The sequence below is a fragment of the Octopus sinensis genome, linkage group LG3 (genome assembly GCF_006345805.1).
Source record: "Octopus sinensis linkage group LG3, ASM634580v1, whole genome shotgun sequence".
Taxonomy (NCBI): Eukaryota; Metazoa; Mollusca; class Cephalopoda; order Octopoda; family Octopodidae; genus Octopus; species Octopus sinensis.
In genome coordinates, this window is record NC_042999.1 from 62,807,033 (window position 1) to 62,822,784 (window position 15,752).

General features: G+C 37.1%; 1 protein-coding gene across 10 annotated transcripts in view; it reads right to left on the reverse strand.

The window, feature by feature from the left end:
- Positions 1 to 15,752, reverse strand: part of LOC115209656 (vacuolar protein sorting-associated protein 13D) — a 213,619-nt gene that overhangs the window by 3,634 nt on the left and 194,233 nt on the right. For 9 of the 10 annotated variants that reach the window (XM_036501028.1, XM_036501029.1, XM_036501026.1 and 6 more), the window contains 8 exons: positions 15,316 to 15,378; positions 8,489 to 8,676; positions 8,233 to 8,306; positions 6,064 to 6,231; positions 5,437 to 5,646; positions 4,815 to 5,065; positions 2,309 to 2,475; positions 1,038 to 1,126 (listed from right to left, as the gene is read on the reverse strand). In XM_036501028.1, coding sequence (XP_036356921.1) covers positions 1,038 to 1,126; positions 2,309 to 2,475; positions 4,815 to 5,065; positions 5,437 to 5,646; positions 6,064 to 6,231; positions 8,233 to 8,306; positions 8,489 to 8,676; positions 15,316 to 15,378 — 1,210 coding nt within the window. The remainder of the gene's footprint in view (positions 1 to 1,037; positions 1,127 to 2,308; positions 2,476 to 4,814; positions 5,066 to 5,436; positions 5,647 to 6,063; positions 6,232 to 8,232; positions 8,307 to 8,488; positions 8,677 to 15,315; positions 15,379 to 15,752) is intronic. The other variant, XM_036501027.1, reaches the window with a different exon arrangement.

The window sequence follows — 15,752 nt, forward strand, 5'->3', positions numbered from 1 at the left end:
ACAAACAAAGGGATTAAGTCAATTACATCGACCCCAGTGCATAACTGGTACTTAATTTATCGACCCCGAAAGGATGAAAGGCAAAGCCAACCTCGGCGGAATTTGAACTCAGAACGTAGCAGCCGACGAAATACCTATTTCTTTACTATCCACAAGGGGCTAAACACAGAGGGGACAAACAAGGACAGACAAAGGGATTAAGTCGATTACATCAACCCCAGTGCGTAACTGGTACTTAATTTATCGGCAGAATTTGAACTCAGAACGTAACGGCAGATGAAATACGGCTATGCATTTTTCCCAGCGTGCTAACATTTCTGCCAGCTCACTGCCTTGTGGAGTAGTAATATATTTACCTTCTGCATTGTACGTTGGTCTATCACATAAAATTCCCTGATGATCTGGTACCCAATGAATTGGTGAACTGAGGCAATCTCACCTCTTGCTACAGTCATAAACCGACTGCCGGTGACGCCTGGCTGGCGTCGGTGTCACGTAAAAGCACCTATCGATCATGGCCATTTGCCAGCTTGCTCTGGCCCTTGTGCCGGTGGCACATAAGAAACACCCACTACACTCACGGAGTGGTTGGCGTTAGGAAGAGCATCCAGCTGTAGAAACACTGCCAAATCAGACTAGAGCCTGGTGCAGCCTCCATGGCTTCCAGACCCCGGTCGAACCATCCAATCCATGCTAGCATGGAAAACGGACGTTAAATGATGATGATCTTACAGTTTATTTTTAGTTACTGTCTTCTGGATAACACACAGTTCTAAGAAGTTACACTCTGAAACTGAATACTGAAGAAACAGTGCTGTAGCTGACTCATTATCATTAACTTTATGAATTTCTTGAGGACTTCGTTAGACCAATTCATTTAAATTTAGCCTACATCAAAAACCAAGTGTTGTAATGGTGACAATGTCAGTAAAATTTATTAAAATTTAAGAATAGATTTAGCTCAAATGGTCTTATTTTCAGCTACTATAACAGAGCTTTTAATGTGTATACCGAGTGAACACTGAAATCAAACTTACCCTTTGAGCAATTGCAAAACTGTCACATCGTATATAGGGAGGAGCTTTGATTGAATTCTTCTTGACAAATTTCACATAGTAGTTGTCATCTACAAATAAAAAAGTTTATTATTTGATATTCAGCATATCCATTATAAATTGCATTAGCTTGATAATTCTCATATGTTCAATATAAAAGAGATGGGGAGTCCAGATCTCAGGATGCTGAGTTTTACAGATAAGATTAAAATCAAAGAAAATAGAGATAAACAACAGACCTGTCCTGCTCATGTGAGCATAAAAATAAGATGTTAAAATGCTGATGACAACCAATAGAAAACACCTTGAATTGGAGACAACTTTTAAATAAAGAAGTTCTGCTTGTGATAGAGATACTATAAAACATAGTAAATTAGACCTTTAGATAGGTCTACCTATTACAGGTCTAGATAACCCACAAAGACATAAAATATGTGTGATAGGTTGGCCTCAGAAGAAAAATATAGTTCAGGTCCACAGAATCATAATATAAATATATATATATTTTTTTATGTTGGAATCTTAGACAAGACACTGCACTTGCTCTAGTTTATCCAACTTAGCAAAGAGTTGGAATTAACTGGTATAACTATAAAGATTAGGCATATCATGATCTTCGAGCTCCGTTTAAATCTTTCCAGTAAGAACACCACCAAGAAAGTAAAATATTTTCTTTTTGTTTCAATAAAATGTTCAATAGCAGTATATGAGGCAGTGTCAGTTCAACTGTACAAAGTTAATAGGATGTTCTCCGTGCTTTGGGGACGTAACAAACACCATCCGATCGTGGCCGTCCGCCAGCCTCATCTGGCACCTGTGTCGGTGGCACATAAAATCACCCACTACACTCTCGGAGTGGTTGGCGTTAGGAAGGGCATCCAGCTGTAGAAACACTGCCAGATCTGACTGGCCTGGTGCAGCCTTCGGGCTCCCCAGACCCCAGTTGAACCGTCCAACCCATGCTAGCATGGAAAACGGACGCTAAATGATGATGATGATGATGAAGTTTTGTAGTTTTGAGTCAAACCAGCAAATTAGATGCCAAATCATTATGCTTTCAACATTTAATCTGTTTTCCACAAAGAAAAATAAAATAACTAAAAGGTGGAATTTTGCAAGCAATCATTGTATAACAGATACAATAGTTAACTTGTTCCAAAACATAAACATGGTTCAAATTGGAATAAAGTTATACTAATAATACAAGAATGATAATTAAACAATACAGATATAAGTCAACAGAAAATACATACTTTTAGAAACAGGCATACAAAATTGGATATCCCGATGGTCAATCTTATAATCAACGCTCTGATGGTCAGAAGTTTTATCACACATGAGAAAGTAGACTTTTTTGTTTGTGATGAGGGCACACCACTGTCGACTGCTGTCTTTACGGACTTGCTCCCAAGCAATGAAACTGGAAAAGATGGTATTAGGTAGAGACATCAAAAATAAAATATTGTGTAAGAAGATATGAGGTACAACTGACTAAAGATAAACACAGCAAATAATAACTTAATGCTGATTTCATACTCATGGTCTCAATCTCCTCGACTTCCCTCATAGGTGTCATCTACATGTGACCTTGACAACTCATGCCTAACTTGCCCTGAATAGAGACCAGCAAAATATCCTCTAATGTGTATGGGATAATTTAGTTTCTTTCAACAGAGCGAGACAGTCATTACACATTAAGGAAATGATCTTATACTATGCTCTTACTACACATAAACACAGCAAAAATTTAAAAAATTGCAACAAATGTCAGTTCTTACTATTTCTGATACCTTATGGCAACCTCCCTCTTTCACTCACATAAATGCACTCCACACTCCACTTAATAATAATAATAACGAAAAGCATGTTTGAAAGTACATCAGCTCTATGCAGGTTGTCGACACTCTTCATTAGAGTACATCTCATATCAGTGTCGGTGTGCTTGTTACTACGACTACATGCTGATAATGTGACAATCACCAACCCATAGACATACTGTTTCTTTTACTTCTGCTCCTCTAATCTAGCAAGCTGCACATAAAGCCCACTTCTCTTCTTGTCAATACTGACTCACACAACATATTTTCTTCAAACTTTTTCCTTCAGAACTGCATATGATCTTTCATGATTTTATTCTCATATTTTTCTTACATTTAACCTATAAACCAATGGGGGGAGCCTCTAGTCATTGCATAAGTGAGAAATAGTATCAAAATCTCCCTCAACTCATACCTTAAAAAAAAAAGGAAGGATACACTGTATGATATATGTAGTCCTAGATATACGAGGGGCATTCAATAAGTAATGCCCCTGACCCACTTCCCATAGCAGTAGAGCAACGAAACTTGGCACAGTTATTAGTCTTTTTCTACACAGAAACCACCCAGAGTTACGCATTTCTCCCATCGTCTGATGCAGCTCTGGAGACCGTTTTTGTAGAAGACCCCAGCTTAGTCCTCCAACCACGACATGACTTCAGAAATCAAGGCTGCATCATCTGGGAAACACTTTCCTTTCAAAAACAACTTCATGGCTGGGAAGAGGTGAAAATCAGAGGGTGCAAGGTCAGGAGAGTAGGGGGGGATGGGGGAGGAGTTCATAGCCGCACGCCTGTGCTTCTGATCTGGCGACACGTGAGTTGTGGACCGGAGCGTTGTCCTGCAGGAGGAGGATGCCTTTGCTGATCTTGCCCCACCTCTTGATTTTGATAGCTTCTCTTAATTTCCTCAAAAGTGAAGCATAATAGGTTCCTGTAATTGTGGTACCCTTTGCCAGGAAATCTGTCATCACTACTCCGAGGCTATAGTAGAAGACACTTGCCCAAGGTGCCACGCATTGGGACTGAACCTGGAACCATGTGGTTGGTAAGCAAGCTACTTACCACTCCTGTGCCTATATTCCATGCGTGGAATAAAAATACATTTATCCTTTATTTGTTTCAATCAGTGGACTGTAGCAATGCTGGGGTATTGCCTTGAAGGGTTTTTAATCAAACAAATTAATACCAGTATTTATTATTGTTTTTAAAGTCCAGTACTAATTCTATCAGTCTCCTTTACTTCTTGGGTTTAATTCAAATTTGTAATGAAACCTAAAAATAAACATTTACAGGGATGTGAACAAACTAATGCCAATAGTCAAGCAGTGGTGGGGGATACACATTCTCTCTCTCTCTCTCTCACACACACACACACACACGATGGTCTTCTTTGAGTTTCCATCAGCCAGATTCACTCAAAAGGCTTTGGTTGGCCCAGGGCTATAGTAGAAGATAGTTGTCCTGGTACACAGTGGGACTGAACCTGAAACCATGAGGTTGGAAAGTAAACTTGTTACCATACAGCCATGCCTGCACTTCAGGTATTGAATAAAATGTAAAACAAATGCCTATAAAATCTGTTTGTAAAAGAGCTTTGGAGATAAAAAGTAATACCCAGCATGAGGGTAGGCCCATCGCCCATCAATCCAGAAGTTTCCTTCACCTTGTCTTTGAGGCAAATCCACCATTCACCACCAAATATCCAGGCCTGTTGCAACTTCACTATATTACTCATTTTTGCTAATTGACTGGACTAGAGCAATGTGAAACCAAGTGTTTTGTCAAGAAGACAATGCATCACAGAGTCCAGGAATCAAAACCACAATCTTATGATCACAAGTCCAATACCCTAACCACTAAGCCATGCACCTCTACAGCTCTGAGGGATAAAAAAATGGTGTGATATGAAATACTCATGAAAAGATGTAAATAATACTCACAATTCATCAAAATGGTTGCTGTTGAGAAGGTGGATGTTTCTTTGTTGTTTAGCATGGTTAACATTATAGTTTGGTAGGAGACCACCCAGTCCATGACAGCAACGTGGCTCACGAATTCGAACCTGGATCTTGTAAGATCGTCGACTTGTCTCCCGCGCAGCAGTAGCAGCAGCTGTGGCAAAGTCCAGTACTCCAGTGACAGGCTTGATTACAGTGCCAACTAATCCTTTACTCAAACCAGTGAAAAACCCCTTCAAGAAACAGTTGATAGAAAATGAGCTTAAGAGGGTTTTCTGTTTTAATTCTCTTTTAAGTAGTTTTTATTTATCTTAAATTTTTGCTTTCTTTTTACAAGTTTTAATTAACTTCAATTTTTATTAATTTATACCATAAATATACAATACAGACAGAGGCCTACACAAAGTAACTTTGGAAGTAACTTCAAAGTGACACATACAACTATCTATATCCATTTTATGTGTGTGTGTCTCTTCAATAATAAGATCACTGATTGGAAATTACTAGATTAATTAGTATATAATGCAATAGCAATAAATAGTTAGATAAATAACAATATTAATTACTATACTTTATAGTAATAATTGACTAGATTAATACTTACTCCAAAACCATCATCTCGTGTCCCTTCATATGTTTGGTTGACAACACTCGTCAAACCACCGACAAGTCCAATTACCAGACTTTTGCAACCAGCTTTCAGATGGTCAGAAGAATGACCAGTGGAACGTTCTGAAAGTATCTGGGTTCGTTTCTTCAAATGCTTCTCATCCATAGCTGCTATAGTCAATCCATCAGATAAGGAGCTGGTCACCTACAGATTTAGGGAGATTAAGAAAATGTATTTATCTCACATGCAGTGTTGTTATATAAAATGAATTATCCACCCTTTCTACAATAAGAGGTATCCTTTAATGGTGATTAGCCCTACTTATTTCTGGTGGGAGAGGGGGGAGGGCAATCATTTATATCCATCCTGTAACTTTAACTGATGCTTATTGATCTCACAAAAATGAAAGTCAAAGCTGACCTTAAGTAATAGGCTTAGCAGTTAAATTTTTTTTTAATGAAGCCATGTCAGATGGCAGTTAACTTCAGTGTAGCTGCCCCCCCCCCCCCCCCAAGATCCCAAGATAAGGTCCTACTTCTGGCCTAGAAAATAACAGTAAAAATAATAAAAATAGGTTTTGCAAAAAGAAAAAAAAAGTTTTAAAAAAAGTAAGACTCTGACCTTGGCAGTAGAGTTTGACACACCATGAGTGACATTTTTCAGCAGTCCACCAAAATTACCATCTTTGATGAGGCCTGAAATACCTTCAGTGAAGTCATTGAACAAACCAAGAGGATTCCCTAGAAAGTCTATAGAACCCAAGATCTTGGCAGCTTGACTTTTCAGTTCCTGCAAGGAAGTTACAGACAGATATGGTATTTTATATTGAACAGCTTTGGTTTACTCAACATTATTAATTCCACATTATTGCTGAAGTCATAAGAATTTATAAACAGTCAAGAGAATGTAGAAGAATTTTTTTTTCTTTTTCTTTTTTTTTTAAAATTGGATCTTGATGTACATATAAAACAGTTAACAACAGCAGGTAAATATTGGGTGGGAAAACCCTTTTGGATAGAGAAAGTTGAAAACCATCTGTTTTCATATTTTTACAGTCAGTAACATAAAAAACACAATTGAGCAACAATAATAACACCTTTATAATTTGCCCCTAGTAGTAAAGAGGGACCATACAAGCATATTAGAGAGCTTATATGTAATTATTCTACTTCAAATCATAACCCTACTGTCCTCTAAAAGAGTACATAGGATAATGTAGACATTATACTTTGAAGATAAAAAATAGGTGGCATCTTGGGCAAGTATCTTCTACTATAGCTTCGGGCCGACCAAAGCCTTGTGAGTGGATTTGGTAGATGGAAACTGAAAGAAGCCCGTCACATATATGTGTATATATATATATATATATATATATATATATATATATATGTTTGTACCCCCCAACATCGCTTGACAACCGATGCTGGTGTATTTACGTCCCTGTAACTGAGCGGTTCAGCAAAAGAGACCGATAGAATAAGTACTAGGCTTACAAAGAACAAGTCCTGGGGTCGATTTGCTCGACTAAAGGCGGTGCTCCAGCATGACCGCAGTCAAATGACTGAAACAAGTAAAAGAGAGTGTAGTTCATTTCTAAATTAGACTGGTGTTAGAGCTTATAACATGATCCTGATATAAAATAGATAATTATTTGTTAGTAGGTGTTGTTGAGTCAACAGTTTGATGCCTCAGGTACTAGCTCTCTTACCAATTCCTTTGGAGTTAGTGTTGCTGTTGTTTATCAGTTTAGGTACATAAAGACATGCTTCAGATGCACCAGATTACCACCTCCCCTCAATGCATGTACCACTCTGAATGGTAACTGGACTGTTTTAAAATATTTAAGAGGTCATAGATTTTCTCTCAAGAACATTCGGACTTTCTAGAGCTCCAAATGCTGTCATGCCTCATGCATTTAATGCAATGTCTCTTTTCTGTGTGAGCTTTATCTACTGGAGATTTGAGGCTCAACACTGCACACCTATAAAATACTCATCAATTAGACATTGTTTCTGCTGCCTGTAGCAATACAATGCAGCTCGCTTTATGTTTATGATTTTACCTAAAGAAACGGTTGATGTTGCTGGGACTCTTTGTATTACTTCTAATGACATTAAGTGTCAGGAGAAGGTGCAATCAAATTGCTTGGCCATTGCTTTTATTTATCATATGTGAACATGCCTCCACCCACCCTGGCATCTGAGACCCCCTTCGGTCATGACACAGAACACGGGATTGCACCTAGAAAGTTACCTTCCCAGGCAAAAGTCCAGGCAAGGTTGTTTATAGAAGACCAGTAGTCGCCCATGCATACTGGTCTCCCCTCTCCATGCCACTAATGTTATCCAAAGGAAAGACAAAGGCTGATACAGCTTGGCACCTGTGATGTCGCAACTCATTTCTACAGCTGAGTGAACTGGAGCAACGTGAAATAAAGCGTCTTGCTCAAGAACTCAACATGCAGCCTGGTCCGGGATTCAAGCTCACAACCTCACGATCGTAAGCTCGACGCTCTAACCACTGAGCCATGTGCCTTCACACCCACCCTGGCATAATGTCTATATAATCCTATGTGACTTTTTAGTAGATTTGACCAGCTATTTACAATCATCTTGATAAATTTAACTTCCCTTCTCCACTAAACTGTATATCATATCAAAATTCAAATTGTATGTAATACGAACTAAGTACTGAAGATTCTAACAAAACATTGAATTGCACAGTTCTTTACTTTACTTCTTGGGGTTTAAGTCAAATTTTTAACTAAAAAGAAAAATAAACATTTCTTACATCAGTGTAGTGAGATTTTATCTCATTAATTAGAAATGTGCTCGTTTCAAAGACATGTTGTCGGACATAGGCATCTGAAATTGAAGAAAGAAAAATGGCTTTATAATAACAGAAAAACTGATTTAATGATAAAACAGAATAAACTTAAAGAAATGTTAAAATTCAAATGATGATAAATTACTTGTCCTCAAACTTAGATTGTCAATGAAGTAGCACAATATAGGTAAAAGAAAGAAAGAAATATACAAATACTGACCCAAATCAACTGTTGCATCTTCAAAGCTTATCCACCGAAGAGATAGTTTATTTTTAATCGCTTTTAATTCTGGTGGCAAAGTAGGTGCAGTGAGCATGCTCAGTGAGATACGGTGGGTGTTCAACCGGAGAAGGCCAAAGAAGTAACGCTTGTTGTGAGGAGGGCTAGCAGCAGCTTGGAGAACAGGCCTACAACAGAAATCTGAGACAGTTAGCCAAGGCGACTAATGTGGGCGGGACATAAGCAACTAAAGAGGGCACAGGACTGAAAATGAAGCCTTTGATCATGCAAATAATGCAGTCCTTGCTTGTGACTCAATACACAGCTTTGCTTAAGTTCACTAACATGTGAAGCAGAACTCAAAAACTCAAAGAAAAGCCCTTTTCAATATCTAATTTAAGAATGGAATCTCTATTTAAGAAATCAGTAATAATTTCCAGTAAGTATTTGCTTGGTTATCTTTTCAAGCAAAAATTCAGGAAAACAGTAAAAGTGAAGATATTGAAGTAACTTACATAAAATGTATCAAACTTAACTACAGGAGTAAAGCAATTTCCTTAACTAGTCCTACCTACATAGTGACATGAGGAGGAACATATTAAAGTTAATTAAAGTATACTATAAGGTTTTCAAACATTCATTCTTATTCTTTTATATATCTCCACCAGCTTATCTTTAATTTACAGTGCAGAAACCAGGGACAGCAGACATGTTGCAAGGCAATTGAAGTGAAATTTCAGGGTTTTGTGGGAGGGGGGTTCATTCTGTAAAACTCTGACTAGGTTTAGGATTATTGGTGCAGCAATGAAGAGGGCCAGAAGGCCATAAATTCCATCACAGAAGCTGCAGAAAAGACTACTAGGTAGCTTTGGGTTAAGAGGGCAGACCAGTGATTTACTGCTGCTGGCATGCAAGTTGGGATTCGATCAATCTCAGCTAGCTCAACTAAGCAAAGGGATCAGATGTTGAAAGACACAAAGCCCATTAAGGTCCCAGAAACATCATTGATGAGGCATCCTACAGCATCCATGAAATCTATCGTGGAACAGATTGCTTCAAACATCACCACTGTTGCAATGTCTGCATTGTTTCTCCATGGTTGCATGATCTGTACAAGATTACAGTACACCATATCACAACTCAAAAGTATCATTTGTCATTTAATCTGTGAGGCTCAGAATCCTATGGCTTAACTTCACCACTTCATATGTCTTACACTATCCCAGGTACTTTCTGCTGTTAGCACAAGGCACATTTCCACCCAACATTCATCATCAAAGTCATTTCTCCCGCATACATCAAGACACTTTTACTACCTTTACAAGGTAATTACTAGAATTTGAGGATGCTAACAGCTGACTGTAATAGAAAGATTTAATAAAACACAAGGAAAAAAAAAACAAAGTCATATTAGGCTGCTGTGGGTAATATCCAATGTTTTTGTTAGAAACCTTCATTGTCAATAACATTGGGTGTTTCTTTTCATTAGAACACATTTCATTATCGGTTTTTAATATATTTACATTGGACAACTTATCAACTTATAGTAAATATGTTATTTTAAAGGCACAATGACTGTGTGGTTAAAATGCTTAACTATAGGTTATATGGTCAGAAGTTCAACCCTAGGTAAGGTAACACCATTTGCTGATAGGATGCAAAAGAGGTTTCACTCCTACTTCATAGCTGAATGACTGCCAACAAGAATCTACCCAGCTATGAAAACAGTTGCTCTAAAAGGAAACACAAACAAAAACAAAAAAAACACCCATCTCATCTATGCTCGGATGGAAAAATGAATGTAAAAGAAGAAAAAATATTGTGAAGAAGAAAATACAACATTATTGTAGTTGCTTCTCAAGAAAGTGTCAGACAAAATGCATTTAGAGTTTTTAATTTTGTCACTTTGTGCTCTGAGTTCAAATACTGTTCAAATCAGTTTGATTCAACCCTCTGAGTCTCGGGTTGATTAAATCAATACCTATCACATACTGATATTTAAATCATATAGTCTATCTGCCTCCATGCAAACGCTCACAGATTGTGACCCAGCACCAACATTTAAAAAATCATTATTATTACATTGATTTGTATAGTTTAGAATTACTAGTCTGTTCAAAGATGACATTTGGAAATTTTTGATTAAACATGCACCATAACAAACCAACACATCAACCCCTATATACTGTGCATAAACCAGTCAGTCCTGCATGAGCTTCATAAAGTGGAGGCAAGAAAGTATGCACTGTACAAAATAAAAGGAAAACCAAACCCATTGAGCAGAGCCTTTCTTCTATTGAGAGGGATGTTAGAGTTGTGCAATCAAGATTAAGGTGAAACACTTTATTGTAGAAGACAGTCAACATTTCTTAGAATATCTACTACTTAGTCTGTTAGAAAGGAAACTATTCTATCCCATGAGAAACAATGCAGTTTGAAAGATTTGGAGGGAGTAAACTGCTTTAATTTGTCAGGAAGAGAATGAATTGATTTGCTAAGAATATAGCATAGTAAATCTACCAAACCTGTCTTTAATAACATGACAATGCTAATAATAATAATAATGATACAGTTCTATATTTAAAAGATGAGGAATTATGTACATTATTTATATTTGATGGATATTTGTCCTCATCTTGTTTGTTGTTAGCACAACGTTTTGGCTGATATACCCTCCAGCCTTCATAGGGTGCCTTGGGGAAATTTCGAACCTGGGTTCTCATTCCTAAGGTATTTTCCAATATTATTATTATTCAAGTCACAGCCTGGAATTGAACTTGGAATTTTGGGGTTAGTAGCCTGTGCCGCCGCCGTCATCATCATCGAAAATTACCTTATGAATGAAAACCCAGGTCCAAAATTTCCCCAAGACACCTGATGACAGCTGGAGGGTATATCAGCCGAAACGTGTTAACAACAAACAAGATGAGGACAAACATCCGTTGAATGTAAATAAATAAATAATAATAATGGTTTCAAATTTTGCCACAAGGGCAACAATTTGGGAGGAGGGAGTAAGTCGATTTCATCAACTCCGGTGTTTCACTGCTACTTAATTTATTGACCCTGAAAGGATGAAAGGCGAAGTTGACCTCGGGGAAATTTGAATTCAGAATGTAACAATGGGCGAAATACTGCTGAGCATTTCATCCAGCATGCTAACAATTCAGCCAGCAAGCCACCTTAGTAATAATAATAATAATCCTTTCTACTATAGGCACAAGGCCTGGAATTTGTGGGGAGGAGTTCATTTGTTTCCATCAACCCCAGTGCTTGAGTGGTACTTAAAAGGATGAAAGGCAAAGTTGATTTAAATGGAATTTGAACTCAGAACGTAACAATGAACAAAATGCCTCTAAACATTTTGTCCAGTGTGCAGACGATTCTGCCAGCTTGCTGCTTTAATAATAAGAACAATTTCTTATATTAGCCACAGGGGCATAAATGACAGGGACATCACAAGGACAAACAATTTATGTGGAGATTTATATAAAGGATGGGCAAAAAGAAATGGAAAAGATGGTGAAATGCAATAAAAATATACATTGTATACAAAGTATGTGATAACATGATGCAGTCCTCCTGATACAGGAGAAACTCCAGCTAGGGCCAGTCAAGAAACCCTACAGAGCCAGGATTACCAAAGGCACAAACCCTCTTTCATGCTCTTCAATCTACAGGTACATACTTAGAGTAATAAGGTTCTTTGACATCTGTGGTTGGGACTTGGGTGCATTTTCTATAAATCAAAGCAAAGGCAAAAACAAGGATAATAACTAGCAGTACCCATGGAAGTTATGGTTATTTGCAAAATTGTAAGATGCTTGGAAGTTTAGAGAGAACCATGAAGTATATATATATATATATTGAAACTGTATTTTGCTTGAAGTATTTGATTCTGATGATGGTGTAAATATCCACCTAAGTAGAATTAAATGTGACAACATTTCTGAAAATTATAGTCCTTGATATACACCTGTCATCTCTTTCACCTTGAGAGTTGTTATTAATTATTTTTCACTTTATGTTAAGAAGTAAACAATTTTAACTATGGAACAAAATCTAACACATAATGTATATTATTCAGCTACTATAAAACTATATTGGTAAAACTTTAACAAATCTTAATACACTGTATTATATCTATAATTTCATATCAAAGAAAAAGTTCAAATGGCTAGATTTGAACCCATAGTTCCAGTATGTGAAGTACAATAGCTGCTCTACTAAGTTGTGGATTCTCAAAAATAAAGTTTGGTAATCATGGTGAAATGGTTAAGAAGTTTGTTTTGTAATTACATGGTTCTTAGTTTGGCCCACAGCATAGCACCGACAAGAGTCAGTTATGTTAAAAGCTTGGTGTTGTTCTTCCCCATCTCCCACTTTGTGTTTAAAATCACCTCCTACTTTTTCCTTCCTTCTTTCCCTGTCAATTTTCTCCATATTTTCCTTTATTTACATCCATACCTCCACTACCAATGCCATATTTATTTACTTCTTATTCTATTTGACTAACGCTTCTCAGCATTATACAAAATGTAGGTAGATAAGAAAGTAGTACTGTATTAGTGTACAGATGGTTTCTTTCTTTTTTTTTTTTGGCCTTGCAAGTACTCGGTGACCCTGTCAGTGCAGGTGCCACTTAAAAGCACTCAGTCCACACTGTAAAGTGGTTGGCATTTGGAAGAGCATCCAGCTGTAAAAACTGTGCCAAAACTGACCTCACCTATGCTTATGCCAGGTAAAAAGCACTAAGTCCACTCTGCTGAGTGATTGGTGTGAGGAAGGGCATCCAGCTGTAAAAATCCTGTCTAAACAGTTACAGACATCCTGTGCAGGCTTCTGCCTGGCCACCGCTTGTCAAACTGTCCCACCTATGCCAACATGGAAGGTGGACGTTAAAAGACAATAATGATGATGATGGTTTCAAATTTAGACACAAGGCCAGCAATTTTGACAGGAGAGGGTTATTCACTATCACTGACCCCAGTACTTGACAAGTACTTTATTTTAGCAATCCCGCAAGAATGAAAGGGAAAGTTCACCTTGGTAGGAAATGAACTCAGGATAAAAAGAGCAGGACCAACTACAGCAAAGCAGTTCTAATGATTCTGCCAAATTCACCATCCTCAATGATAATACTTTTCTTTTTGTTTTAAATTTATTCCCATACAGAGAACTGTTGAGATTTGGAAGCCTGCTCTCACAGGATTAGACAAAGGAATAGGGTTTGTTTTTAGAGAAAATTGGAAATGAAAACTACTGCACACACAAACAAGAAAATATTGAACAGGGAAACACAAAAGTTTTCAACAAAAAAACACAAAAGAAAAAAAAGAAAATTAATGATTTTTCTGTAAATAATACCATAAGTACAAACAATTATATTATTTTTTTAGTAACCACAATAACATTTGTACACACGCATGCCAAGTGAAAATGTAAGCAAAAATATCTTTGGAAATGACAGGTGTGTTTGTGACATCAACATAAAAGAAAGACTTAATATCAATAATATATATTTCTTTATTGCCCACAAGGGGCTAAACATAGAGGGGACAAACAAGGACAGACAAAGGGATTAAGTCGATTACATCGACCCCAGTGCGAAACTGCTACTTTATTTATCGATCCTGAAAAGATGAAAGGCAAAGTCGACCTCAGCGGAATTTGAACTCAGAACGTAACGACAGACGAAATACCGCTAAGCATTTTGCCCGGCACGCTAACCTGTCTGTCAATATATTGAAGGAAGAAAAGAGGAAATTCACATATTTGTGCTTAATGAAAAATAACATGGATTTTCAGTTGCTCTTAAAACAGTAGGTGAAAGCAACCCTGTTCAATGTGTGGAGAGAGATATTCCCAATCCAAAATGGCAAAAGCTATTTAACTTTTATTTAGGATCTGAAGACACAATAAAGGAGGAAAACAACAAGCATGAAGTAGACATCTGTAGATAGATTGATACTTCAATATTTAGACCAAAGAAATACATAGAGGGTTGTTGGGGTGGAATTATCAGTTGGATGGTCTTCCTGTGGTTGCAGTTTAGGATGTCAGTGATACAGTAGTATAATCAGCAATGTAGGAGCAGTCGTCCCTTGTGGGTTTCACCTGAGCTTTTAGAAGGTAGCAGTCGTTGGGGATTTGGCATCTCTTTTGGCTCTGTAGAGGAAGGCCAGTCTTTGTGATGCAGTTTCTGACATTGTTGAGAATGTGCCTTCAACAGGAAAAATCCTCAGATAGAGAGCTCTTAGCAACCATGCGGTTACTAGTTGCATTGTGCTGTTCATGTTTAGAGGTGGGGATTAAAAGTTATCACTTAGAAGAATTATCTCTGAGCAACCAGCAGGACTGAGACAACACATGTTTGAGTCAGATGATAAAGGGCTGTATGTAAACAAGTGGTAAAGCCAGTCTGACTCATGCTAGCATGGGAATACTCGGATAAATTACATCCACAAAGTCTTGATATTGTGCATGCCAGCATGGAAAGCAGACATAAAACAACAATGATGATAATGATGATGATGATGCAGTTAGCAAAATAGCAAGTTTAGTTATAGAAAACTGAAATGTGAAGGTCTGACATTAAAAAAAAATAAAGCAAATGAAAACCTATAGCTATAGATAGAACTTATTTAAATCAATGGTATCAATTAATGCATGCATCATTACTTAATACCAATCTCAAAACAAACATCAACATTAAGTCCCTCTATCATTAAAAGCAACTATCTAAACCACTCCATTTTTGAGAGACCCAAAATAGTTTTGGTTAAAAAAAAAAATCTCTCAACTCTGATTTTCTTTTTTTTTTTTACCTTTCTTCATCACAAAATAACAATTTGAAAACTGAGAAGCAACTGGATAAAACTGATTCAAAGCTAGAATGAAAATATAAAATAAAAAAAAACATTAACAATATCAATAGATTTAACGTAACTTCATTTAGAAGATGGTACTGCTTTGGATAGGAACAAACAGATTCAATAGTGCTAATTTGTTGAAATCAATTCAGTTTATGAGCATAAAACTGATAGATGTGTACTTTGAATGAGTGACTAATCTCCCAACTACAAAAGAGAAATTTTGTTTTTTAACTTTTTTTTTTGTTTCGCTGGTTTCACTCAATGGACTATGACCATGCTGGAGCACTTCTTTGTAGAGTATAGTTGATTACCTCACAGCACTTATTTTAATGACTTCAGTAGGATGAAAGGTAAAGTGAGCCTGACCAGGATTTGAACTTAGAATGTAA